At 34.1% G+C, this 27160-nt stretch overlaps 1 protein-coding gene across 3 annotated transcripts in view; it reads right to left on the bottom strand.

The window, feature by feature from the left end:
* Positions 1–26807, bottom strand: part of THEMIS (thymocyte selection associated) — a 207191-nt gene extending 180384 nt beyond the window's left edge. For all 3 annotated transcript variants that reach the window (XM_042253441.1, XM_042253440.1, XM_004011308.5), the window contains exon 1: positions 26615–26807. In XM_042253441.1, the coding sequence (XP_042109375.1) occupies positions 26615–26705 (91 nt within the window). In that variant the 5' untranslated portion in view covers positions 26706–26807. The remainder of the gene's footprint in view (positions 1–26614) is intronic.
* Positions 26808–27160: the final 353 nt, after the last annotated feature.

Raw genomic sequence — 27160 nt, forward strand, 5'->3', positions numbered from 1 at the left:
TATACAATATCTCTACCAACTGGTTGTCTAAACTATATTTGAATACTTTCAATGGTGGAATTCCAATTATTTTAGTGTGACACACTTGGTGTGCAGGTATGCTTTTGAGAAATTCTTATTGTTAAAAGCTCTGCATTTTAAGTGTAATATGTGTTCCTATACGGTATAGAGACACTGAGAACTATGCTTATCCTTGGAATCATACAGAAAACAGTTATTTAATTCTCATATATAGCAGCCTTAAAATGTCTGAAGATAGCCATAACCCATTGTTCTTTAAAACAAATCAATCTGTCCAATGATGGAAATATGTTCAGGGCCACTGCTTACAGCATAGGTTGCCCATTATCAAAGTACCTAACTTACTTGGATGTCAAGGGCATTCTTGCAGTTCTGCAACAATTATGCCCCTCAAAAACACACATGCCACTGACTGTTCCTGAAGAGGTTTGATAGTGCCTGTGGGGATGTTCTAAGGTGGCTGCTTCAGCACCTACCACCATGTTTGAATTTCAGCTAGTGAGAAAGAGAGATGAAGAGAAGGAAATATTCTTTTTGTTTCAGTGGCATGCAATAGAAATTTCAAATGTCAAATACTATCTCAGTCCATTAGTTAAAACTTAATCAAGTGGCTACTTTAAGCTTCAAGAGACCGGCATCTTTAACCAGGCAGCTGTGTTCACAGCTGAAATCTCTGTTACCTTAGAAGACTGAGAGAACAGATACGGTTATCGGGACAGTAACAGTCTCTCAAATGGCAAGGGAAATTTATGCATATCTCAGGATTTAAATTAGGCTTCATGTGCCTATAAAATTTACATTGTCTTATGAAGAAAAAAATGTACACTTTTATTTGAAACACAAAAGATAGGTTTGTTGCTGGCATTGAGACTGAAGGATAAAATTTCAGGGTTGAACTTTATCTCTATTAAGAGATACAACTGTTGAATACACACATGCACCATTTCCTCTCTCCACTCATTCCTAGGCATTTAACCAGGTAAAAGTCACAGATAAAAGTGCCTTCTCTAGAGTCAGTGTCAAAAGCAGAACCTACATTTGATAAATATGTGACTTCAGGCAATATCTTCTATAAAATGGGCTAGTACCTCAATTTATTTATCTTTAAAATGAGAATAGCAATTTTACCTCAGATAGTTGCTTTGAGGATCAAAGTAGAAAATCAATTTTTAAGTGTACAACCCAGAATCTGGCACCTATTTAGGGCTCAATAGACTGAGTAACTGAACTGAACTGAACTGAAACATTAGCCATCATTGGTGTCATTATTATTATTTCATATGATGTTGTTTAAGACAAAATAACTCAATATAATGTTATACTATTGTAAACTGGTGTGATTTGCTTGGTTAAGATGAAAGATAAATGTCTTTTTGTAGATAGGGATGGGGGTTCTCCTGAATTTAAAATAAAATGTTATTTTCTTGTCATTCTAAGAAGAGAGAATTACGGAAGTGAAAACAGAAACTTAAGAAGACGGACTTAGGCTGGAATCAAGAAACGTACATCAAACATAAATTTTTTCCCACTCTGTACCAAGGAACATTATTTTGCCACAAATGGGTTATAAGTACGCCAACATATTAAAATTTGTCTTCCTTGAGGTGATCAACTAAGATAGGTCTGGGACGACTAGCGGCTTTGGCTGCTGGCTCTGGTTGAAAGTTACCTTGTCTGTTTACCCCATCCAAACAAATACAGTTGACTCTTGAACATTGCTGCGGTTTGGGGTGCTTACCTTCCAGGTGATTGAAAATCTGCCTATACTATACAGTCAGCCCTCTGTATCTGTGGTTCCACATTAATTTAATCAACAAATTAGCTGAATACATACTATGTGCCAAGCAAAGCAATTATGATAAGTACTACTGATATAACGGTGACCAAATGATATGTGATCTTAACCTTCATGAAATATTTAATATACTGAAATAAAAGGCATTAATCAAAGAACCATACAAATATAAGATTACAAAAAGATAATTACTATGAAAGAAAACATCTTGGCCTGGGATTGGGCTCCCTGAATAGGATATCTGTACTATATTTATAAGACCATTTAACAAATATTTATTGAATCCTAGGAGTATTTATCTCAAGTTTATAGTAAAGTCTTATTAAAAGATGCTTCAGCTGAGACTTCTGTTTCTGGAAAGATGAAGTAGACATACATTTTCCTAACCTCATATATTCCAGACTTGCAACTAAAGATGCTGGCAAACTAGAAAAGCCAATGGGTACAGACAGAAAAACTCCAATAAATTCTGTTCTCTCCAGCCAAAAAGTCAGGAAAGGAACAGCCTAGTAAAACAGAAAACTTTTTGACAATGATCACTCTACTCAAGCCAAACACCACAGAAAAATGGTTAGTATCACAACCACCTACACCAGAAAGGGCTGGGTAGAGTTATTAAAATTGCACCCTCAATGAGTGTAGTAAGACGTTCACCCACCCTTTGCTGAGGTGGTGTCAGGAAAGGCAGAGTTGAGAGATGGGACTTACATCTTTGTGCAACAGTAATAAATTCCCATTTTCTGTCAGGGAAACCAAGTGAGGAGTCTAGGCTTCCAACACTACCCAGCCGTACTGAGGTATACTTACTCCTCCCTCTTCCCTTCCTGCAGTGAAATCAGAAGATGTCAGTGGAGTATCAGGATTTTCACTAGGCACCACCTTACCACAAAAGACCATTACTCACAAGAGTAATGAGGCACTATTATCCCTCTTATCAAGAGTGGTATCAGTGAAAAACTTGTGAGGAGTCAGTAGTCACACTATGACCAGCAGTAAGAAGGAGCCCTTCTCCTTTGGGTGCCGAAAGAGGCTGAAAGGAGAACCTGGCCTTCTAACCCCACCTAGCAATAACGAGGCAATGCATCTCTTCCCCTGTTGGAGAAATAAAAATCAGAAACCTAACAGAAAACTAAATATATAACAGACTTAAGCTTTGACATAACAATAGTTACATTAAATGTAAATAGTCTAAATACATCAATTAAAAGAGATTGATAGAGTGCAATAAAAAAAAAAAAGACCCAAAAATATGCTATCTACAAAATACTTACTTCAAATATAACAATATAGACAGGCTGAAAGAAAATGGATGGAAAAAGATATATCATGCAAAAATGTATCAAAGGAAAGCAGGAGGAGCTATATTAATATCCAATACAGTAAACTTCAGATTGAAGAAAATTGCTATGGACAGGGATATATATTACATAATGATAAAAGGGTCAATATACCAAGAAAATTCAGCAATCTTAAATATATATATATCAAACAATGGAGCTACAAAATATGTCAATAATAACTGATTCAACTGAAAGGAGAAATAGACAAATCCACAATTATAGTTGGAGACTTCAACATCCATCACTCCACTACTGATAAAACATTAGATATCAGTAAGGATATAGAAGAGCAAGGAATCTAAACAACAGAATCTAATCAACTTTTATAGAAGACGATAATCAATACAACAAATACACATTGATTTCAAGTCCCCATCCATTCTGAGATATCCTGAACCATGAAACAAGCCTCAACAAATTTAAAGAACTGAATCATACTATTCTTTAATTACAATGAATTAAACTAAAAATAAATAACAGAAAGATAACAAAAATTCTCCAAACACTTAAAAACCTAATGCCATACCTCCAAATAATCTGTAGGCCTAAAGAAAATTGCAACAATTGCAACCACAAATTTTGACAAAGATAAGGAAGTACAGAGGGGAAAATGTATATTACTAAATGATGATATTTAAAAAGAGAAAAGTCTCAAGTAAATATTCTAAGCCTTTTCATTAAAAACTTGGAAAGAAAATAATATACAGAGAAAAATCAATGAAACAAAGATGATCCCTTGAAAAGATCAATAAAGATTACAACCATTAGAAACTCTGAAAAAGAAAGAAGATACACTTTACAAATAAGAAGAATAAATGAGAAGATAATCACTGCAGACCCTCCAGATGGCAAAAAGGAAAAAAAGAGAATCCTACAAACAACTTAACCTACATAATTCAACAACTAATGTGAAATGAACCAGTTCCTCAAAAACCACAATATACCACAACTTACCCAAAACAAAATATATAATTGTTTCAGTTCTTTATTCTGATAATTGATTAATAATTACAAAGTCCTATAAAAGAAAACTCCAGCCCCTGGTTGTTTCACTACAGAATTCTATCAAACCTAAAAGCAAGTATTTTCACCAATTCTATACAATCTCTTTCAGAAAGGAGAAGAGAGAATATGTACCAATTTACTTTATGATTCTAATACTACCAAAATCAGACAGACATCACAAGAAAGAAAACTGCAGACCAATAATTCTACCAATATAGACCAAAAAAATCATTCACAAAATTTTAGCTGATAGAATACAGCAATATATTTAAAAACTATATATCATAACTAAGTGCGGTTAATCCCAAAGATACAAGGTTAGTTCATATGTTCAAAACCAATCAGTGCAATCCTCTATATTTAATTAGGCTAGAGAAGGAAAAGCATATGACCAAATAAATTGATGTAAAAAAAGCATTTGACAAAATTTAACACACATTCAAAATAATTTTAATAAAAAGAACTCTATGTAAAAGCCAATGTGAAAAAGATGAAAAGACAAGCTACCGATTAGAAGAAAATATTTGCAATCCATGTATATAGAATTTACAGAGAATTAAATCAAATAGTAAAAAATCAAACAATCCCATTAGAAAATGGGCAAAAGATATGCGCAATCATTTCACTGAGGAAGAAACACAGATGGCAGATGAGCACATTGTTAGCCATTACTGAGTGCAAATTAAAAGCACAATGAGAATCAGTACATACTTCTCAAAATAGCTAAAATAAGAAAAATTACAACAAAAAATGCTGGTAAGGATGCAGAAAAGCTGAAATACTTGTACATTGTTGGAAGAGAATATAAAATGGTAGAGTCACATGAAAACACATTTCGACAGTTTCTTAAAAGCATAACTAAACATGCAACTACCAGTATTTCACTCTTGGGCATTAATCCCAGAGAAATAGAAAAAATTATTTTCACATAAAATCCTGTCTACGAGTGCTTGCAGCAACTTTATTTATAATAGCCCCCAACTGGAAACACACCAAATATCCTTTAACATGTGAATAGATAAATAAATTGTGGTACATCCATACTACGGATACCCCATTCATCCAAAAATCTGTATTAATCTTCAGAGAATTATGCTGAGTGAAAAGGTCACTTCCAAAAGGTTATATGCTGCATGTTTCTCTTTACATAACACTTTTGAAATGAAAAAATTATCAAAATGCTGAACAGAATAATGGTTAAAGCGGGTTAAGTAAGAGATGGGGGGAGTGGGAAGGAAGTGGGTGTGGCTATAAAAAGGCCACATGAGTGACATGATGGCAGAAATGCTCTGCACCTTCACTGTATCAATGCCAATATCCTGGCTGAGATGCACTGTAGTTTTGCAATGTGTTGCAACCGTTAGAAACTAGATGAAGGTTACATGAGATTTCTCTGTATTATTACTGCAATTTCACAGGCCCATAGTCATCTCAAATAAAGGGTTTAATTTAAACATATGTGTGTGTGTGTGTGTGTGTGTATCATGCCTGCGGTGCAATGCAACTTATCACATCAGTGACAGACTAAGAAAGCCTCAGTCAAGCACAGGAACATAGGAAGACAAAGGGAAGCAGTAGAAGGAGCCTGAGGAAAATGAATAACCCCTAATTGCAGTTAAGTCCTTAGGAGAGTCAAGATAACAGCAATAGAGGTGGTGGGTTACATTGATACTGGAAAAAAATGTGATTTTCTTCCTACCTTTGGGACACTCAGAGGGTCCCAGAGGGACTCTAGAGCAGCATTGTCCATTCAAACTTTCTGCAAAAATGGATATATAATTTGAGCTGCCCCGTACTGCAGCCAAGGGCCACAAAGGGCTCAGGAGTGCTTCAAATGTAACTAGTGTAACTGTGGTGCAGTGCAACTTCTATGTAACTGAGGAACTCAATTTAAAAACATATTTAATTTAAATTGCCACAGAATGGCTAGTGGCCACTGTATTGAACAGTAGCACCTTTTGGAAGGGAAAAATAAGCTTATATGAGAGCCTAGGTTCTGCTACTGGTAAAGTGCTTCAGAACTTGTGTAATTTGGGTGTCCTTGTATCATCTTGATTGTCCTCTTATGCTAATGAAGTCAGCAGCAAACAACTAAAAGTATAATCTCTTACATATGTAATAGCTGATGTATGATTATGGCCAAATGGGGTCAATCTGGAAGGTTGGTTATTAACATTAAGGGATAGACATTCCAGAAAGTTAAAACAGCACTTTTCAGATTTAAACAAATTAATACGTATTAAAGAATTATATGGCATCTAGTATGAGTCGGACACAACTGAAGCGACTTAGCAGCAGCAGCAGCAGCAGCAGCAGCAGTGTCTTTCCAAGATAATCTAATTACAAAATACAAATCGGTTGAAGAGAACTTATGAAGAGTGGATTTGTACTGTAGGCAATATATTACTATGTTTCTAAGAAAGTTCTCCTAAGGGCTGCTTGCTCTTAGGAGCAAGAGCAAGACAGGAGAGGCAAGGAGAAGTTACCAAATGCCATTAAGTATTCAGTGAGGAGAGCCAGAATAGACTGGCAGCCACAAATACTGAAATGGCCCTCCACAAACTGGTGTAAACCAAAAAAAGAACAATGTGGCCAAAGTGACTTCCAGACCACAATGCTGGGGCACTAGAGAAAGCTGGTGAATTAAAATGTGGAAAAACTGGAAAGGAAACACCATGCTCACTTCCTAATATATTTTTCTGCCATTAAATGGTCATACTTAAGCAGCAATAGTCCTCTCTAGCTCCTCTTGAACAACTGCTTGGCAGCAGGCTGCACCAGAATTAATTGGAGAACACTTTAAAATATAGATTCTAGGGCTTACTCCAAAAATTCTAAATCAGATTTTCCAGGGTAGAATCCAGGAATATGTTTTTGTTTTTTTAAAGTTCCCTAGTATATTCCAAAGTTTACTTAGGTTTGAGAGATACTGTTACAAATCATGGAAAAAAAGTAAAAGAAAATCAGTACTTACATCAACCTGGGAAATGATACAAATTTGGGAGCTAGTTAAAACTACAAGAATGAAAACAAGACACAAGCAACTCTGGATAGATCTCCTCCACTGAGAGCAAGAATAGAGTATCTAGGACATTTGCAAAGACAAATATTTAATGCTATTACTTAATATACTTCAACACAGACGATGAGATACACACGTATGTATCCAATATGTTTAACCTATAGTCCTGGGTAAGGGTTAAAAAAATGTCTGTATTTGAAGTACACTAATCAGAAATATAGAACCCAAGTATAAACTAGTTAACCCCCTCCAAATTTAATCAGAAGCTCATACTCTCAAAGCAACTCCCACAAGTGTCGTCTACATTTATCTCCTATTAACACAGTTTTTAAAATTAGAATGATGGATATTAGTATTAAGATGGCTTTATTGGTAGTGAAAGTTTTAGTCACTCAGTTTGTGTCTGACTCTTTGCCACCCCATGGACTATGGCCCACCAGGCTCCCCTGTCCATGGAATTCTCTAGGCTAGAATACTGGAGTGATAGCCATTTCCTTCTCCAGGGGATCTTCCTGATCCAGGGATTGAACTCAGGTATCCTGAATTGCAGGTGGATGCTTTATCATCTGAGCCAAAAATGAGTGGTGTTCAAAATTAGTCTCAAATGTAACACAGGCTCCTCTTCTTGCAAAGGGTATAATTAAGTGAGCCCAATATAGGTCCTGGGCTTCACAATCCTGGTTTGGCCAAGAAACTTTGTCATCTAACCAGAATAGCTGGAATATTGCTGCAGAAGTCTCTAATGAGCCTTTCATGGAAGGTGCTGTCAGAGTATTTAAAAAGACAAATAATTTAGACTACATCAAGCTGACACACAGGTCATATAAGTATTTTGACATCTGTTTGCAAATAAACATTCTACATTTGATAAAATTTCATTTTATGAGAAATGAAATTCTCATTTCATTATATGCTTCCAAGGACTGAAGGCTATCAGTATCTACAAAATATAATCTAGCAAAGGTGACTGATGACATCAGTTCTTAGTCAGTTTGAAACTAAAGTCATTTTCTCCAGAAAGTTTAGCATGGCCTTTTTTTTAATCAGTTACTCTTAATAAATGGGATGCCCAGGTGGTGCATTGGTAACCTGCCAATGAAGGAGACAGGTTCGATTCTTGGGTCAGGAAGATCCCCTGGAGGAGGAAATGGCAAACCACTCTAGCATTCTTGCCTGGGAAATCTCATGCACAGAGGAGCCTGGCGGGCTACAGTCCATGGGGTGGCAAAGAGTCAGATGTGACTGAGTAACCGAGCACACACACTCTTAATAAATAGAATGAAATTAATAATACCATGGGCTTATTTCAACAAATGAGAGCTCCTAAATTTTGCTGAGCATTGAGCTTGTGGGTTTTTAAAACATGATACTCCCTTGAATAATTCTGTTTTCTTTTCAAAAGAAATCTGAATTAGAAAACCAACTAGCATGGAGCCCAACAGTAAAAACACAATATTGCAGGTCATCTGTCAGGTGAATGGCATCTATCAGTATGAGAACTGATAAACGAAAGGCTTATTGTTCCAAGTAAGAAGAGAATGTTCTTAACAGCAGAAATCAAAAATTCCATACTTACTTCTATCTTCAATGGTTTAAAGCACTCATTTAAAGTGTGTTGCAATAAGAAGTAATTTACTCAGTGTCCTATTTTTAAAAATCTTTTTAAAAATAATGTTATTTCTATACAAAAATGTTTTCTTAGGTATATTATCAGAAAATTCCAATGTTCTAATCAGCAGTTGATCAAAACTCCATCATATACCAATCCAGGAGTGACCACATCATTGTAAGCATTTGTTAGTGTAGAGCTGGACAGGATACACTTCTGTAGCTGCTGTGTCTGACTTCATAAGGAGTCTTGACTTCTTAGGGAGGGCTAATAGTGATTTAATGAGCTTTGTTACTGCAAATTCAGCATACTGCCAGGTATTACCAGTCATTCAGAGTATTAGCTGAATAAATGGATATTCTTGGAGATTTATTTAATCATTTATTTGTTTTCCTTTGTTAAGTATCATTAAGAAAGACAATTGTTGATCCTGTTATTGGAAAAAAAAAAGTTTTCTTTCTCTCTTCATTAACAATCAGTGAATGGAATAATTGCACAGACTTTGTGGACAAGTCTACCCCTCTAAAAGGAGGAGGTTAATTTTGTTGATTTGGAATACTGTCTTATTCTAAAAAGTGTAGATTTACTAGAATTCATGGACAAATTCCAAGAAGGCAGGGTTAAGCGAGATTTTAAAAAAAAAGAAAAAAGGATCCTGGGGGCTGTCAGCAGCTGCTTCTGCTGTCGCGACTCTGATGCACTGAGAGAGACCAGGCCGAGGCCACTGGAGTGGGGCGGCAGCATCGCAACCGCACAGCCTGCGGCTGCCTTTTCAAACCCGGAGCTGCCTTGTCTGTTTCCTGTCCGACGCCTCTGCTAAGCTTGTATTTCAGGATTTACAACCCTCCCTCTCCAGGCAGGCTCTACCTCGGCATTTTTTCCTTCCTATCAACAGGAGCTGTGCGCGCATTAACCCTTCTCCGGCAGGCAGCCCTGATTTACCCCACCCGGGTGCCAGCTCACAGCCCGGGTCACTAGGGTCACAGACACCTCCTAATCTTGATTTTTTTTTTTTTTTTTTTGAGCATTCGATGCGTATACAGTTGACCTGGAATTTTTTCAGGTGTCATCTCTATTATTATCCTATTATCTGTGCTTTCTTTGAGTTAAAATCTTGATCGCAGTGGGTTTTATTTTAAACCAGCCCCTCTTTCTGTTTTACTACAGCACAAAACTGCTATTCCAAGTACACTGCTGTCCAAGAGTATCAGTAAATGTATCCAGTCTCATCTGACTGAAGTGCAAAGGAGAATGGAAGGGAGGCAGGCAGGGAGGGAAAGTGGAGGAAGTTCCAGCCTATATCTGTTCTAAAACAAGTTCAACTTTTCATTACTGTCAAGTTTCTATAATCTCTCTGAACATGCTAAATGATTGCTTTTTTTTTTCTTAAATTACTGGAATAAATACATGCACTATATTTAAATTGGGATATATTTAAATCAGTAACTATGTTAGTAATATTCAAAATCAGAGTGGCCTCTGATAATGAACAGTTAATTAAAAACTCAAGATTTGATTTCACAAGCTCTGGGGAAAAATATTTTACATATGTTTTAGGCTTTTCTTGATGTCAATAAAGAAGTAAAAAAAGAAATGCCTTTTGGTCTGTGGTTAGAATTTACACATCGTTCATGGGGCAGGTGTTCTTTCCTTAACTGACATTAAGTGCTGAATCACTAAACTCAACCCTTCTAACCTAGAGTAAAATGGAAAATCAGAACATTAATTTCATTACGTAGATTAGTAAAAACCTTCTCCATTTCCTAATAAATTATTTTCATTAAAATAACAAAACTTTCAAATAATGTCCTTGCCATTTAAAAATATTATTTCATGTGAAAAATTTTGTTTCATTTAAGTAAATTTCATCTTATGGCTTTTGCTAAAATCTGCTTTAAAAACATACAATGGTTTCAAATATTTATTAGAAGCAGAACAAAGTAGATGACCCAACTAAAGTGCAATTTTTAAAATTCAGACCTTAAATATTGCATCAAAGATAGACATTTCTAAAAATGATTTTTTAGAATTTTTAACACCTTACTTGAAATTACCTTATCTCCCATTCTCAGTGCTTACTCTCCAGCTAGTTAGCAGGGCCTAAAAAAATTTGCTGGTATCATAGTATACAAAAGTATAAACTACTACACATAAGGCCAAAGCTTTTTCATTTTCTTTAGAAAATGTTTTTCAATGTTAAATAATTGTTGAATAATTTGTACTTATTCAAAGGAATTTGGTAATTAATAACCTTAAACAAAACTTCCATTTCACAGTATTTGAAAACCTAGGAGCCAATAAGAAACACAATTTTTACTTAATTTATTGCTTAGTCACTTCTTTATACTTATAAAACTAAGGAAGCATATGAATAATCTCTATATGAGTGTATATGAAAACTTATGCTAGCTTTCCATTTTTTTCATCTTTATATTGTAGAGTCAAGCTTGGCATTTAACAAATAAGTTGAATTTTTAAAGTATGAATATTCTACAGGAGATGTGAACAGTGTGTACCATTGTATAAAAATGTCCACATTTTGGGACATTTCCACTTAAGTTAAATACAAAAATCTTCCTGACAGTTATTTTCCTCTATAGCTTTTGATATTACTCCTACCTGAGCTTCTTTTGCTTGTTTTTAATGTTACTATTTTAGGACTTTTTCCTAAAATAAGTTCTGCTTGAGCTAAGTTTTAGGGAAAAAATGTGTTCCATTCAAGTACAAACACAAAAATGCCACACACTTTAAAAATTCTTTTATATTTTCAAATATTTTGATTTTGTTTTTTTTTAATGTAATGTTTTATTATACTAAAAGGGTAATTCATTGATCTGTAGTGTATGACCTAGAACCAACCTAAGAGTTAAGATATACAGTAGCTGAAGTGTTAAGACTTAGATAAAATATGATTCCAAGGTTTTTATAGGAAAACATTTAACATCATTTCAAATAATATTGTGCTTTAATGGATGTAAATTTTGTAAATTACCAAATCAACATTTTTCAAATAAAATTGAATGTGTAGGTTTGCCAAATTCTATTCTGATAGTCATTTTAGTGTCCAACTATATGACACTGACACAAATAGAGCAAATTTATATTTGTCTAATTAATCATATTATCAATTTCAAATATTGGAATATAATAAGTTTTACATGAGTTGTAAAGTTTAGATATTGAAAGTGTTCAACTTTTACTGTCTGCGAACTTAGGTCTTCCTGAATCAAGAGCAGTTTTAAACCTGGGAAGCTCAACAGAATATGTTGTAAATATTTAGAAAATTCTACTTTAGAAATGTAATGTTCATCTTTAATACATTATTATGAATATAAGCTCATGTAGAGAAATACTGGTGCTCTGTTTTCATTTAACTGAAATTATTTTTTAAATATGTGACAGGACATATTTCATTAGCCTCTACACAATTTTATTTCTCTTGAGTCTGTATAAACCAATATCAATATTGTGAACTCATATTAAAAAGTGAAAAAAAAGTTTTCTTTTGCCCTAATATTTAAAACTTATGAAATACAAATAAACAAAAGTTGAATACAATGCTATAATTTTCAAATTTTCCCTGGTTTTACTACTATATCCCTAGCTGATTAAATTAAACCTTAAAAAAGTTAAAGTCAATTAGCCATAAAAGAATTATGTTGGCATTAAAATAGGCACATTTTTTTGCTATATGAACTCATACATGTGTCAAATTAATAAAAGTCATGTTCATATAGTTCATAATTCACTGTATATCATTATTCAATACATTTAACCAGTTCAAATTAATTTTTATCATACTTATTAAATTGAAATTGCAATCAGTAGTAGAATGTGCATGCTTGTGCATACTAAATCACTTCAATCATGTCTGTCTCTTTGTGATCCCATGAACAGTAGCCCACTAGGCTCCTCTGACCATGGGATTCTCCAGGCAAGAATACTGGAATGAGATGCCCTGGCCTCTTGAAGGGTATCTTTCCAGCCCAGGGATTGAACCCACATCTCTTGTCTCTCCCACTGAGAGGCAGGTTCTTTACCACTGAGCCACCAAGGAAGCCCTAAAAGACAAAACAAAAGTGTATCTAATCCAAGCTAATTCTTGTGTTTGTTTGTAACCCAATTGTATAGTCAAACAGTAAATAGTTATAAAATTTCTAAAAATGTTGATGATTTTATAAAAACAGGATTCACTACAGAATATCATAAATTCTTCAAGTAGGAAGATCAAGAATAAACTTCACAAGTTTTATTTCTGGGGCAAATAGGCAAATAAGTGACTTGAAAATGGAAATAATAATAATAATTTCAGCACATAACACCAAGGATTAAATGTACTTGTAAATGTAAAATATTTAATAAGATTGAATATATATGCATACATGTACTAAATTTGTGTATGGATGAGAATCAAGTATTATTTAATCATATGTGTTGTATTAGATATATTCACATATATTTATGTATACACATACATATGCAAAATATATTTATGCACTCATTACATATGCTTACACAGCCAAATCTATATACAAAGATACCCATCCCATAATAATCCTTCAGTATATAGAGCTATCATGGTCGATAATCTATCATAAACTATGTGCTGATAGCAAATGTTATCTCTGACACTTTCATTCTAATGCTTTATGTTCATTTATTTTGATTGACAAACCAGCCCACTTTCTCCTATTTCTCCTTCAACAGAGACTTTTTTCCCTTTATTCTTTGTCAGCTTGACCAACTCTTCCTCTATCCATACTTTTCACGTTGCTCCTTGAGATCCACAAATTTCTGACCTGACGCATGCACTACAAGGCAATCCTGAAATGACAAGGCTTCTTTCATCCACTTACAATTCTGATATATTAAATCTTGTAAGCCTACTACTCTTTGTACTTCAGACATACATTTTTGGTGGGCTAACGTTCATCTGCATCTGAATGTCCTACAGGACCTCTTGCTCATTGGAATGTAACTGAATCATGCCTCCATCTCCAAAACAACTGCTGCTCTTGTGGCAAGTCTTTCAAGAAATATTTTTATCACCAACCATGTTTCCTTAGTTCAGAAACCTCTGATCTGTCATCAACACCACCCTCTTGCTCACAGCTCATAAACTCTGAAGTTCAGAATGTTCGACCCCAAAAGACCACAGATCCTGTCTTTTCCATTTGTAGCTGCTATTAGCTCCTTGCTGTTTGTCTCATATTCATGTAGTAAACCTCTACTGGAATAGATGTCTGATCTACTCATCTGAGGGATTTTTTTGCCTTAAAATCTCAGAAATTCTTTAGCTTTTTCTACAATTTTCAAATTTATAATCAACATGATTTACTTTTATAATCAGATATAAAAATAATATCCTTTTATAAGTTACTATTGATTATAGCATAAATTCAATATCCTTATTATAGCTCAGAAGAAACTTAAAATATGACCACAAATAACCTGATCATCTTTTATTCTCTGAGCTGTTCTTGGATCATATTTTGAATTTTCAAACTTGTATAATGATCTAAAGATTTTTTTCTCATTCTGAAATTTTCTTATTTGCTCATTTTCTATATAGGCTGCAGAAAAGTATCATCACCTCTTGGTAAGCTTTTTGGGTGGTAAATTCTCAGTGTTCTCAAAACAGTTTATTAAAATACATTTCACAATATAGCACATGTATTGATTTTTTTTTAATCCATCTTCTTTTACTGCCTAAAGAGTCCTTGAGGACAAGAATCATACTCTATTCATTTTATAGAAGGAAGGATAGAGAGAAGAAATGCAAGGAGGCAGATACAATTTAAGGACTAATTTCCATAATTTTAACATATTTTGGCAGGAAAAAGAAATATGATATTTAATATATTCAAAACACAATATTTAAAAATCTTACGTCCTCTAAATCTTACTTTCCCCAAGAGGGTAAACATTTTCATGGTATTTAAAAATTGCTATAAAAAACACTTTTGAACATTATATTTATGAGCTTATTTAAGCAAAACTATGCTCTCACTTCTGCAAATGTATGTGTTCTTTCATCAATATTCATTTTGGTAAACAGAAGAAATGGCTAATAGAATCTATATTCAAAGTGATGAGAGGAGTCCTTGCATTGTTTTAGTTGCTTTTGCTAATTTAGATCGGTACCTCCACGTTCCCAATTCTAAAAGTAAAACTCTTATAATATCAAAAGGACTGCATATGGTTCTGCACTATTTCCCCTCTGATATCATTTCTGTTCACTCCTCCTCCTTCTAGCCTTAGTGGTTTCTCACTTTTTCTGAAGTACACCAGCACACTCTCACCATAATACTTCACTAAAGATATTCTCGCAACTTGGAAAGCCATTCACCAGATATTTGTTTGGTTAACTCCTTCACCTCTCTCAGCCTGAGAGAGCTTGTTGTACCTGAGTCATCTCCAGCATGTTTCATAACTGTGTAGAGAGTTGATTAATTCTTAAGTTACTTGGAATTAAGGCTTTAGAAAATTCTAGCTAGGACAAATGGATCTTAGAACTAGAGATAAGAGGTAAAACTTGTGTATAAAAAAATAAAACTGGGCAGTAATGGGTTAACTATTACTTAGGGTGCTCAAACCCTGCACTTATCAAAGAAAGGACTACCCCTTAACTGGCTCTGGAGAGAAAACATCTGCGCCCTCAGAATATCCTGTCAGATAAGTGTTTTTGTGTATCTGGGATCTTGGGCCACACCAGAACAATGTGATTTATGGTGAATGCCCTTTGTGGTTCATTTGGGGTCCTGGGCCACACAGCACCACCTGAGGGTCTGGAGACCCAGTAGTTGAAGTCAGTCACACAAATCATGCTTCATGCTTGTGTAACTGCTCCAATAAAAACCTTGGATACAAAGGCACAGATGAGCTCCCCTAACTGGAAATAATTTGTCCTTATTGTGACACATCATTGCTAGGAGAATTAAACATTATCCATGTATCTTCACTGGGAGAGGATAACTGGCAATTTGTTTTCTCATAGACCCTGCTGTATATACGCCTTTTTCTTTACTGGCTTTAGTTTTTCTTTGTTCTCTGTGGTAAACCGTAACAGTTTAACAGCTTCTCTGAGCTCTGTATTTCTAGAAAATCAGCAAGACCAGGAGTGATCTGGTGGACCCCCAACGCAAAATAGGGGGAAATTTTTGTAACTTTGGGTTAGGTTACATGATAAAAAAACATATGACACATCTTGACTATATAAATTTAAAATCTTTTTGTTTCAAAAGATAATATTATGGAAATGAAGACAAGCCATAGAACAGAAGAAAATATTTTCAATTATATATCTGAAAATATTTGCAAATCAAATATCCAAAATACAGAGATAAGTCTTACAGCTCAATAACAAGAGGACAAAGGCCAAAAAAATTGAAGAGATGTTATTTCAAAAAAAGGCAAATAAACTGCTACTAAGTACAGGCAAAAATGCTCAACATCACTTGTCATTAAGGAAATGAAATTAAAACTACAGTGAGATACCATTGATTATACAACAAAAGATACACAGGTTTTAGCAAGGATTTGTAGAAACTGGAATCCAAATTCATTGTAAATGAGAAATTAAAATGGTACATTATTCATATTATCTCCAAAAGGGAGATAATACAAATGGCCTTTGGTGTTGAATAAACAAAATGTGGTATATCCATATACAAAAAAACTATTTAGCAAAAAAAACCACACCAGAATAGTAATATATGCTACAACATAGATGAACCTTGAAAACATTAAGCTAAGTAAAATGTTAGTTTCAAAACAAGACATACTGTATGATTTATTTTATATGAAATGTATAGGAAAGGCAACTTTATAGACAGAAAGGAGAGCAGTGGTTGCCTGGGGCTGGAAATGTAAGTAATAATGATTGGTGAATAGCTCAAGGGACTGCTTTGGGGTGATGGAAATGGTCTAATATTGGTGGTGGTTGCACAACTCTATAAATTTACTAAAAATCATTGAATTGTATACCTATAAGGGATGAAATTTATGGTTTAAAAAATTAATACCTCATTTAAACTGTAAGAAAAGTCTAATGGGAAAAGATACAAAAATAAACAATAAATAATAACCTACATGAGATATAAGAAAAAGATAGTGTTTTGATTCCAAAACAATGAGGAATTTAATAGTGAATATAGGATATATAGGGAAGAGGGAACAAAAATTTTGCAGTAATAAATAGGGTTGTCAGATAAGCCTCACAAGTTGACATCTGGTTGAAGAGCTTGCTGACTCAAGGAAAAAGTGGGAGCAAAGTTTTAAGGCAGGAGCATAGCCTCAAGTTTGAGGAACAGTGGGGAGGTCGATGGGGTTAGAAGGAAAAGATCTGTAAACAGTAAAGTCAGAGCAATACTAAGAGTAAACAGAGAAAATTAAAGGCCTATTACTCATTGGAAGGTCCTTATTTTGAGAAAAACTGGGAGAACCATTGGAGGTTTTTTAACAGAGAAGCAGCACAATCTGACATACCACTTATAAGCATGACTCTGGATGCTATGAGTGAAAGAGAAGTAGGGAGACCAATTAGGTGGCTATTTTGATAATCTTTGCAATATGTTATGATGATCTGAAACCACCAAGGGGGTAGATGGAGGTCACAGTGAGTGGTGATATTCTGGATAAAGCATGGGGGAGAAATTGGTGTAAATTTTTCTCCTTTTAAAAGTTAATTAATACTTTTATAAAAATTAGAAGTTAATGCATCAAAATGTTAATCATATTTCTTTATATTTGATTAAATTATTGAATATTTATGCTTCTACATTTTCCAGTTTTCTAGCCATGTGCACATATTATTTCTATAGAGAAAAATCATTTTTCAACATCCAGTTAATTAAGCAAAATTGCAATAGAAACAAACTTTGTTTTGCCAAAATTTTAAGTCAACATCAAACTGGTTACATATATGAAGTAATCAGTGATAAATGGTAATATTAGCAATATGCAGAATAGTTGACTATTCAAGCAACAAATATATCCTGAATATGAATGGTGAACTCACTTTTCCATAAATATGTGGTAACATTATTATCAAATAACTTTCCTGGGATTGTATGACTCTCTCCAGAGTTTGTCTAATATCTAGGTTTTTTTTAGTTGGTAATAAATGCAGTTCTAGTTATAATGAATATAACTTGTATCGGTAAGGAAAGTATTATGTTGAAATAGGGCTTCCCAGGTAGCTCAGTGGTAAAGAATCCATCTGCCAATTCAGGAGACACCGGAAATGTGGGTTTGATACCTGAGTAAGGAAGATTCGCTGGAGGAGGAAATGGCAAACCGCTCCAGTATTTTTGCAAAGAAAATCCCATGGACAGAAGAGATTGGTGGGCTACAGTCAGTAGAGTCACAAAGAGTTGGACATAAATGAGCACGCATGTGCATGCGCATGCCTGTGAGCGCGCGCGCGCACACACACACACACACACACACACACACACACACATGCTGAGATAACAACTTCAAATTCTCAGAGATTTAAATAGTAAAGGTATATTTCTCATTTCACTATGTGTCCAGTTCAAATGAGTGAGGGCAGAGTCTCTAATAATTATAGTTACTTAGAGATCCAGACTTGAAGGCTTCATTTTGACATGATCTACCAGGACAAAATATGTTAAATTATGAACTGGTTCTTAAAGCATCTGTTCAAAATGATACATCTTACTTCTGCTGTCATTACACTGGCTAATGCAAGTCCCATGTCCCATGGTCACAAAAGAGTCAGGAAGTCCAATTCTATGATGTACTCAAAATGCAAAGAGAAAAATCTATGATAATTATTATTATGAGAAGGCAGATAAAAGAATAAAATATTAGAGCTTCAATTTGTATTAATGTTTATATAAAAAATAAAGTTAAAACTATACTAATATTTACTCTAAAGATTTTCTAAAATTTAATTTTAAACTCTATTAGTATTTAATTATAAAAAATTTATTCCTATACCAGATGGTCACATGACAGGTATAGTTCACAATATATTGAGACAGTTTCAGAATTCCAAAAATGTGAATTAAAACAATTGTCTTCATTCATTCATTTCCTTGCAATACTTCCATATAATGGACTTTATACAGATCAAGTTAAGAATTATTATAATCCATTTTCCACTCTCCACAAAATAGACAATAACTTTGTAAGATGCCTACAAAGACATTTCAGAGCTGAAAATTGTAGAACCTATCAAGAAGAAAATGACAGTGACACTTCTATTCCTAGTACGAACTTATCATCAGCTACATACAATTGTTGTCTAAAGAAACTGCCAAAATCAGATTTATGAAGAAAATTATTTCACATATGGATTGATGGCCACCAACATTAATGATAAATCTTCCTTAAATGTATATTTTATATGGCATGTACATGCTGTATACTGGACCTTTACAAGGTATCTTTAAGGGCTATTATTTAAAACAAGCACTGAAATAAATACATTACAGCTATGTCTTTGAATCACCCTATCACATGGTATTAAATCAACATTTTTCCAAATACTGAAGTATTCAATAATGGAAATATTTAATACTTTCAATAATGTTCAATAATAGTTAATATAACAATGTTTATTATTAATAAAATATTTAAATTGTTTAAAACATTATTAATTTCATCTTTATCCTCTTACAATTTTTATTACTATGTATGCTTTAGAATTATCATAAATAACAATAAAGAAATTGATATTTTAAGGTATGTGCTCATTTTTTTGTTGTTGTTTTTAGCCAACAAGGTTTGTGTTTGAATAAAGTCCTGATCAATTAGCTCTTGGATGGAGCATTCCAGTCATTATTTCATTCTGTGGTCAAAATTTATTTTTTTCAGTTGTCTACTTGAAATTTCCATTTGAGTGAATAACAGATTTAACATGTCCAAAGCAGAGCTTTTGCTTTCTCCATCAAACCTCTACCCTGCCAAGGTCTTCACAACTCTGTCAAAGGTACAAACATCTATCTAATGGTTTAGGTCAAAGTCCTCCCATGCATCATTTAGTCTTCTCCTACCTCACATCCATATCAAATCTATTAGCAAGTCCTGACGTTTCTACCTCCAAAGTATGCACTAAATTGGTCATTTCTCGTCCAACTGAATCAAGGTAACATGAACTCTCTTCTGCAGTCCTAAAGTGTCTCAACCCAGTTTTGCCCCACAAAAGCCTGTGCAGTCCCACCTAAAATGGTGAGCAAGTCCTGTCAATCTCCTGCTGCGAATTGGTCATTACCAGTTATAAAATCTGAACTCCTTGAAATGCTCTTGCCCATTCCTTGAATCTCTTTCTCATATGACTTTCCTCTCTGTTTTATCTTATATGTTTGAGGTACAAGGATATTTTTCTCTCCTTCAAACAGACTAAGCCCCTTTTGGTCTAGCCATTCACTCTGTTTGGAACCCTCACCTTCAGGATATTTTCTTGTCTGATTCCTTCTCAGCATTCAGGTCTCTGCTACTAAACCAGCTCTTTAGAGAAAACTTCACTGATCATTTTATCTTACTGGTCCCCACTCACTTCTCCAGCCCCACTCTGTAGCAAATTATGTATTACATGGCTTTTAAGGCCTACAAAATTTGTGCATCCCCATGTCCTCAGCCTCATTTCCACTATTTCCCCTCAAATGCTCTGCTTTATCCTCACTTGTCTCCTTTTTGCTTCTTAATTAGATGAAGAGATCTGTTATATGGTTTGCACTTGCTCTGTCCTCAGCAGAAGTGTTCTTCCAGAAATATGCAAGACTCATTTCCTCAGTTTATTCTGGCCTCTGCTCATATATAATCTCCGCAAAGCTATCTGCCCTGATTGCCCTAGCAAAAGATCATCTCCTTCCCCTCTTGCTCTGCTCTCTACTTATTTAGTTCTTCATGGTACTTTGTATATATCAGATCTGTCGGTTGTTTGTCATTTGTTGCAGCCACTGGAATATAAGAGAGGGGCTTCCCCACTCTCTTCCATGATTCTAGCCTTTTGAACAATGCCTGATAATGTGTTATTGTATTTTATATAAGCTGAGACTCACTTGATGTTTCTCATGTTTCATGTCATAAAGGAAGCCTGATCAATTTCAAAGAAACAGTAATATAATACAATATAGACTACTGTTCTCTAACAACATACAATAAAACTAGTAATTAAAAGCAAAGAACAGCTAAAGACAATTTTATATTATCAGAAAATAAATAGCCATTTGATTTAAAAGGAAAAACACGTACTCAGAACTGAGTAAAAGTGAAAATATTACAAGGCAAAATGTATGGGAAAGAAAGAAGTATCTAGAGAAAAATATAGGTTTAAGCATACATACCAAGAAGCAAGAAATGTTTTTTAAATGACTGTGATTTATACTAGGAAGCCAGAAAAGGAGCAAGAGAGCAAAGGACATGAGAAAATAATAGAGTCAGAAATCAAGGAGAGAAGCAAAACAACAGAGGATTTTACCAAACCAAATTCTGAATTCCCACCCCAAAATTTCACATCCAGTTATTCTTATAAGAGAATTCTACCAAATTAAAGAGTTTAAGGCACATTTCTCTCTGTTCAAATACCTCAAGAAAAAGTTAACAACAAAATCTATGTAGTTAATTTTAGAAAGCTAGTGTTATCTTGAATCTAAAATTATAAATGAGTCTATTAGCTCATATCAGTTATGATCAAACACAAAAATCTTTAAATATATCAAACTCCTATTTTGTATTTCAAATGTTAGTACATATTATTTTAAATACTATATTAAAAGATTCTTCAACTTGAAAAATCTTTTAAAGGTAATTTCATTAGCAGACTAAAGAAACCAAACCATCTAGAAATCAAGAAATAGACAGGAACTTCCTTAATTTAGTGACGACTAAACACCAGTTCTACAATATTGTACTTAATGAAGGAATTTTAACCACATTTTCTTTATAATTTAGAATTCTCATTTTTTAACACAGTACTGGAGGCTCTGGACTATACTGTCAAGATAAAGAAAAATGAACAGTTGCAAAACATATTAGGGAAGAGACACAGCTTGATGTTTTCTAATGATATCAATATTTAGGAAAATCAGAGAAATAAAAAATAAATTGTTGGAATTAATAAGTTCATCAGTATCGTAGTAATATGTATTTACATTTCCACTTCAGTAGTAACCAGGGAGAACAGAGGAAGTATTGTATCAGTCAATATAGCAATATAACGTGTGCATGTGTCTGCATTCTAGGAACTAGCTTTAGAATACACAGGATCTCTATGGAGATTTTTTTTTTTAATTCTAATACATGATCAGAAAGATGAATTTTTGGTTTGTTTGTTTTTTAATGAGAGATAAACTATGTTAACGAGTGTAAAGATCTTACTATTTAAAAAACTGAAGTCATAATCAAAAAACATATCTACATTAGAAATCCCAGCTCAGAATGGCTTGTAATTTAATTAAATATTTAAATAAGAAATTACATCTAATTTATATAATATCTTTAGAAGAAGAAAAAAAGACTCTACCCAAGAAATTCTATAAGCTCAACATATCTCAATACAAAAACCTGGGTAGGATGTCATACAAGATTAAAATTATAAGCCAATTTCATACCCTGAAAAAATACAAAAGTTCTTTAAAACTAATAAACTGAATTCAATGCTATATAACCAAACTGATCTCATTCCACAAATAAATGACTTAAGATTTTTTTTAAATCAATGTAAAAAAATCATATTATCATCACAAAAGTTATTTAAAAGTTTGATAAATAAACATACCTTTATGACTTAAAAAACTGGTAGAAAACTAGAAACTTGTTTAAATTAAAGCAAACATTATATTTAATGATAAATTATTGAAAGTTTTTCTCTATGGTTGTGAGGTGAGTGAAATGAGGGCCTTCATCATTACTCTTATTTGATATTATACTATTGATAGAAAAACACTAGCTAATACTTAACTGAAGGAAAATAAAGCATAATCATTGGAAAGAATAAAAACCTATCAACATTTATAGAAAACATAAATATGTACATAACAAATCCAAAATAATCTAAAGATATATTCTTAGAATTCAAACACACAAAGAAAAAATGAAAACTCCAAAAGACACCACTTATAATGGAATTTTAAAAATCAATCAGATAACTAAGAATAAATCTGGAATAGAAGTGTAAGAACTTCACAAATAAAAATTATTAGATGTTATTGACAAAGGTAAAAAGATATCTATTCATATAACTAGACAGATAAACTAAGTTCATGGTTCAGAAGAGGACTTCATTTAAAAATCATGGCAATTCTCTATAAACCAATGAACTGCTAATAAAAAAAATTGGGACAACTAGTTTCACAGTACTAGTTCTCAAATTTGGCTTCATTTTTAATCATCAGGGAGATTTTTTTTTTAAAATGCCTTATCACTTACAAATTATATCCTAGTCTTGTCAGGAGAGAACCAGACTCTGAAAGTTGCTAAGAAAGTAAATTTTAAAAGTTCCCATCACAAGAAAAAGAAAAACTGTAATTATGTGTGGTAATAAATGTTAACTAGATTTATAGTGGTGATCATTTTGCTATATGCACAAATAATGAATTATAATTTTGTATACTTGAAAATATATGATATATCTAAATCTCAATTATCTTAAAAAGACTAATATCAAGTGTTATCAAGAATATGGATTAATTAGAAATCTCATGTTCTTCTGGTAGGAAGGTAAAGTAGTATAACTACTTAAGAAACTTGTTGTCCATTACCTACCCAAAATAAACATATGCATCCTGTGAGATGTGGCAATTCCATTCATTTATATACACAATTGAATATTATACACGTGTGAACACACATAAATAAGAATGTTCATGACAACGTTAACAGACATCTTCAAACTGGAAATAATTCAAATGCCTATTAATAGTGGAATGGATAAATACATTGCGATATATTCATCTACTGGAATATTACACACACTGGAATGAATAGCCTATATAGAACAGCATGGATTAATTTTACAAAGATAATGTTGAACACATATGCCAAACATAAAAGGATACTATTATAATGTTTCATTAATATAAAGTTCATAAACGAGCAAAAGTCTGATAAGGGTTACTTCTTGGAAAGATGGTAGATGATGACTGAGAAAGAGCACAAGATGTAACTTTCAAAATACTTGTAATTTTCTATTTCTTGACCATGATGGTGGTTACATGTATATATTTAATTTGTGAAAATTCATCAAGATGTATGCTTTTTTCTCTTAAGTGAAGTATATATAACATAATAGTAAAGTATTAAAAGATGAAGATAGTCTGAACACATGGAAAGAGTATGTTGTTTTGCAAACACATGGAGAAAGTATGTTCTTTTGCAAGATTTAAAGCAAAAATTTCAATTCTTCCCAAGTTAATCTATAAAATCAACATACTCTAATACAAATTCCAGTTGAATTTTTAAAGTAATCAATTGATTTATTTAAAGACATGTTTGAAAGGTCTGTGAATAGCTACAAAAGGAACAAAAAGATTGGTTTATATGTGAACTATGCTTATGCCAAAGCCATAGTTACAAAAACAATGCTTGAACACAATTGAGAAAACACAGACTAATGAACAGAAGGGATATTTAAGAGACAAACCAACCCAGTTATGAGCATATAACTTAAAGACAACAACACAAATCAGGGGGAAAAGGATAGCTAGCTTATAAATGATGCTGGAAAATTGTGGTTACTATATGGAAAAAAAACTAAAATTGGATTCCTCTGCACTTCATGGAATAGCTTAAAATTTAAATATGAAATATAAAGCTGTAAAGTTGATTTAAAATAACATAGGAAAATATCTTTGTAAATGAAACATGAAGAAGAACTTCCTAATGTGAAATCTTAAAAGCACAAACCATGAGACCAAAAAAAATGACTTGGGGACAGCTTAGGAACAAAGATACATTCCACAACATTATATATATGGAAAAATATGGTCTGCTTCAAAATAATCAATTTACAAAAGAATTAAACAAAATGGTCTATACTAAAGCTGATGGCTGCCTACACCAATTCATTGCCTGTGCATGCGTGCTCAGTTGCTCAGTCACATCTGACTCTTTGTGACCCCATGGACTGTAGTCCACCAGGTTTCTCTGTTCATGGGTAAGCATACTGGAGGGGGCTGCCACTTCCTATTCCAGGGGATCTTCCTGACTCAGGCATCAAACCCGTGTCTGCCACATCTCCTACACTGCAGGTGGATTCTTTACCACTGTGCCACCTGGGAAGCCCACATTCACTCATCCTATTCTGTTATAAATCATACAGTCTTAGTAAAAGTCACTCTGCACTACTTCAAGAGGTTAACTTAATCTCTCCTATAAAGTGATTTTGTTTTATTTATTTATTTTTGGCTGTGCTGGGTCTTCATTGCTGCCTGCGGGCTTTCTCTAGTTACGATGAGTGGCTCCTACTCTCCAGAAGCGGAGCAAGAGCTTCTCACTGTGGTGGCTTCTCTTGTTGTGGAGCACGGAGAGCACTCTGGTGTCAGTAGCTGCAGCTCCCAGACTCTAGAGCACAGACTCACAGGTGTGCATGTGTGTGTTTGTGTGTGTGTGAACTGGGTCTGACATTCATCAATCTTTTTTTATTTCATAATATAACATCTAAAAAATTATTTTGTCTATAAATGGGAAAGATTTGCCTACCAACCGTTTTTTATCTTCCCAGTGCTTTTTCTAGACCTACTTGTACTACTGGCTCAATTCTACCACCCTTGGAACCAGAAATGCATATTTCCCCAGAAAATGAGTCTGTCTTACATATATTCATTCAAACCACTGCTTTAAAAAATTGAGGGTATGTATTATACATGTTGTAAGTCTTGATGCTTTTTCTGAAGTAATACATACAGTAAGTCACACCAAAGCGCACTAACTTATTCAACAGCCTTAGTTGAACTCTGACTTTAGAACTCTGACATAGATTCTATAAAAATTGTCTTGTATTTAGTAAATGTTAACTTCTATACCTTTAAATATGAACGCCATTATTAAAGAAATTAGAAGTTAGACCACTACAGAAAGAGGGAGAGAAGTATTGATATAGGCAGTCCATTCTGAAGGAGATCAGTCCTGGGATTTCTTTGGAGGGAATGATGCTAAAGCTGAAACTCCAGTACTTTGGCCACCTCATGCAAAGAGTTGAGTCATTGGAAAAGACTCTGATGCTGGGAGGGATTGGGGGCAGGAGGAGAAGGGAATGACAGAGGATGAGATGGCTGGATGGCATCACGGACTCGATGGACATGAGTCTGAGTGAATTCCGGGAGTTGGTGATGGACAGGGAGGCCTGGCGTGCTGCGATTCATGGGGTTTCAAAGAGTCGGACATGACTGAGCGACTGAACTGAACTGAACTAAAGATTTTGGTGAAATTTTCTTCCTAAATGCTGTGCTTTTAATAGCTGTTTGTTTGTTTGTTTGTTTAAAAAAACAAAAACAAAAACAAAAAACTGTATTTTATGTTCTAGAAACATAGACACAGATAACTTTTCACTTGGATTACAGCCAATTTCAAAGGAAAGGCAGGAATAATTCATGTTGAACTATTTAAAGCCCTACAAAAAGTTCAAGAATCTTCACTCGATTCCTAGCCTCTATCCACACCAGAGTCTTATCCAGTTTCTCCCTTCTTCAACACTATTAAGTCTCGAAAATTTCTCAAATACTTTCTCTGATAATGACCTTTCCTTCAACAGAACTCATATATTCTTTGTTTAAAAAAATTGCACTAAAATTCCTAACAGTATATTCTTTATGAGCATATTCTAGCCAATCAAGAGATAGGAAGGTGCTTACCTTCAAAATAGAAGCCTGACTGGATTTCTAGGACCCTGGGGAGGGTCCTGAGGTCAAGGGAGTGGATGAATTCTTCCAGGGACAATGCCATTGCTTTGGCTTGGATCTTGTGCTGACCTGGTACTTACAGAAGCTTTTGGCTTCTGAGCGTCACTTGTCTGCAGCTACAGTCCCAGCTCATCATTCCTTTATCAGGGATGTCACGCCAGAGCCTGTGGGGTGGAGTAACTCTATGTGGGGAGGGGAGTGAGAAGGGAGGAAAGAGGCAGGCAGGGGATAAAAGGTGTTACAGCTCTTTTTAGTTCTCATTGTGGCTTCATTTCCTTCTAACATTGAAGTAGAACAGGATGGGGGTGTGGTGAGCATGTCTGAACAGACATTGCCAAAAAAATGAGAATTGGCAAGTAGCTGTGTTCATCTGCTGCTGGTCCAGGTGTGCGTCTTCAGCAGGGGCCAGGCTGTTTGAGGTCAGAGTTGTTTGTGGCTTGTCAATCAGGAAAGAACAGGAATTCAGGACTACAGTATAATCTTAAAAAGGGCACTGTA

Source organism: Ovis aries, chromosome 8 (assembly GCF_016772045.2).
Source record: "Ovis aries strain OAR_USU_Benz2616 breed Rambouillet chromosome 8, ARS-UI_Ramb_v3.0, whole genome shotgun sequence".
NCBI lineage: Eukaryota > Metazoa > Chordata > Mammalia > Artiodactyla > Bovidae > Ovis > Ovis aries.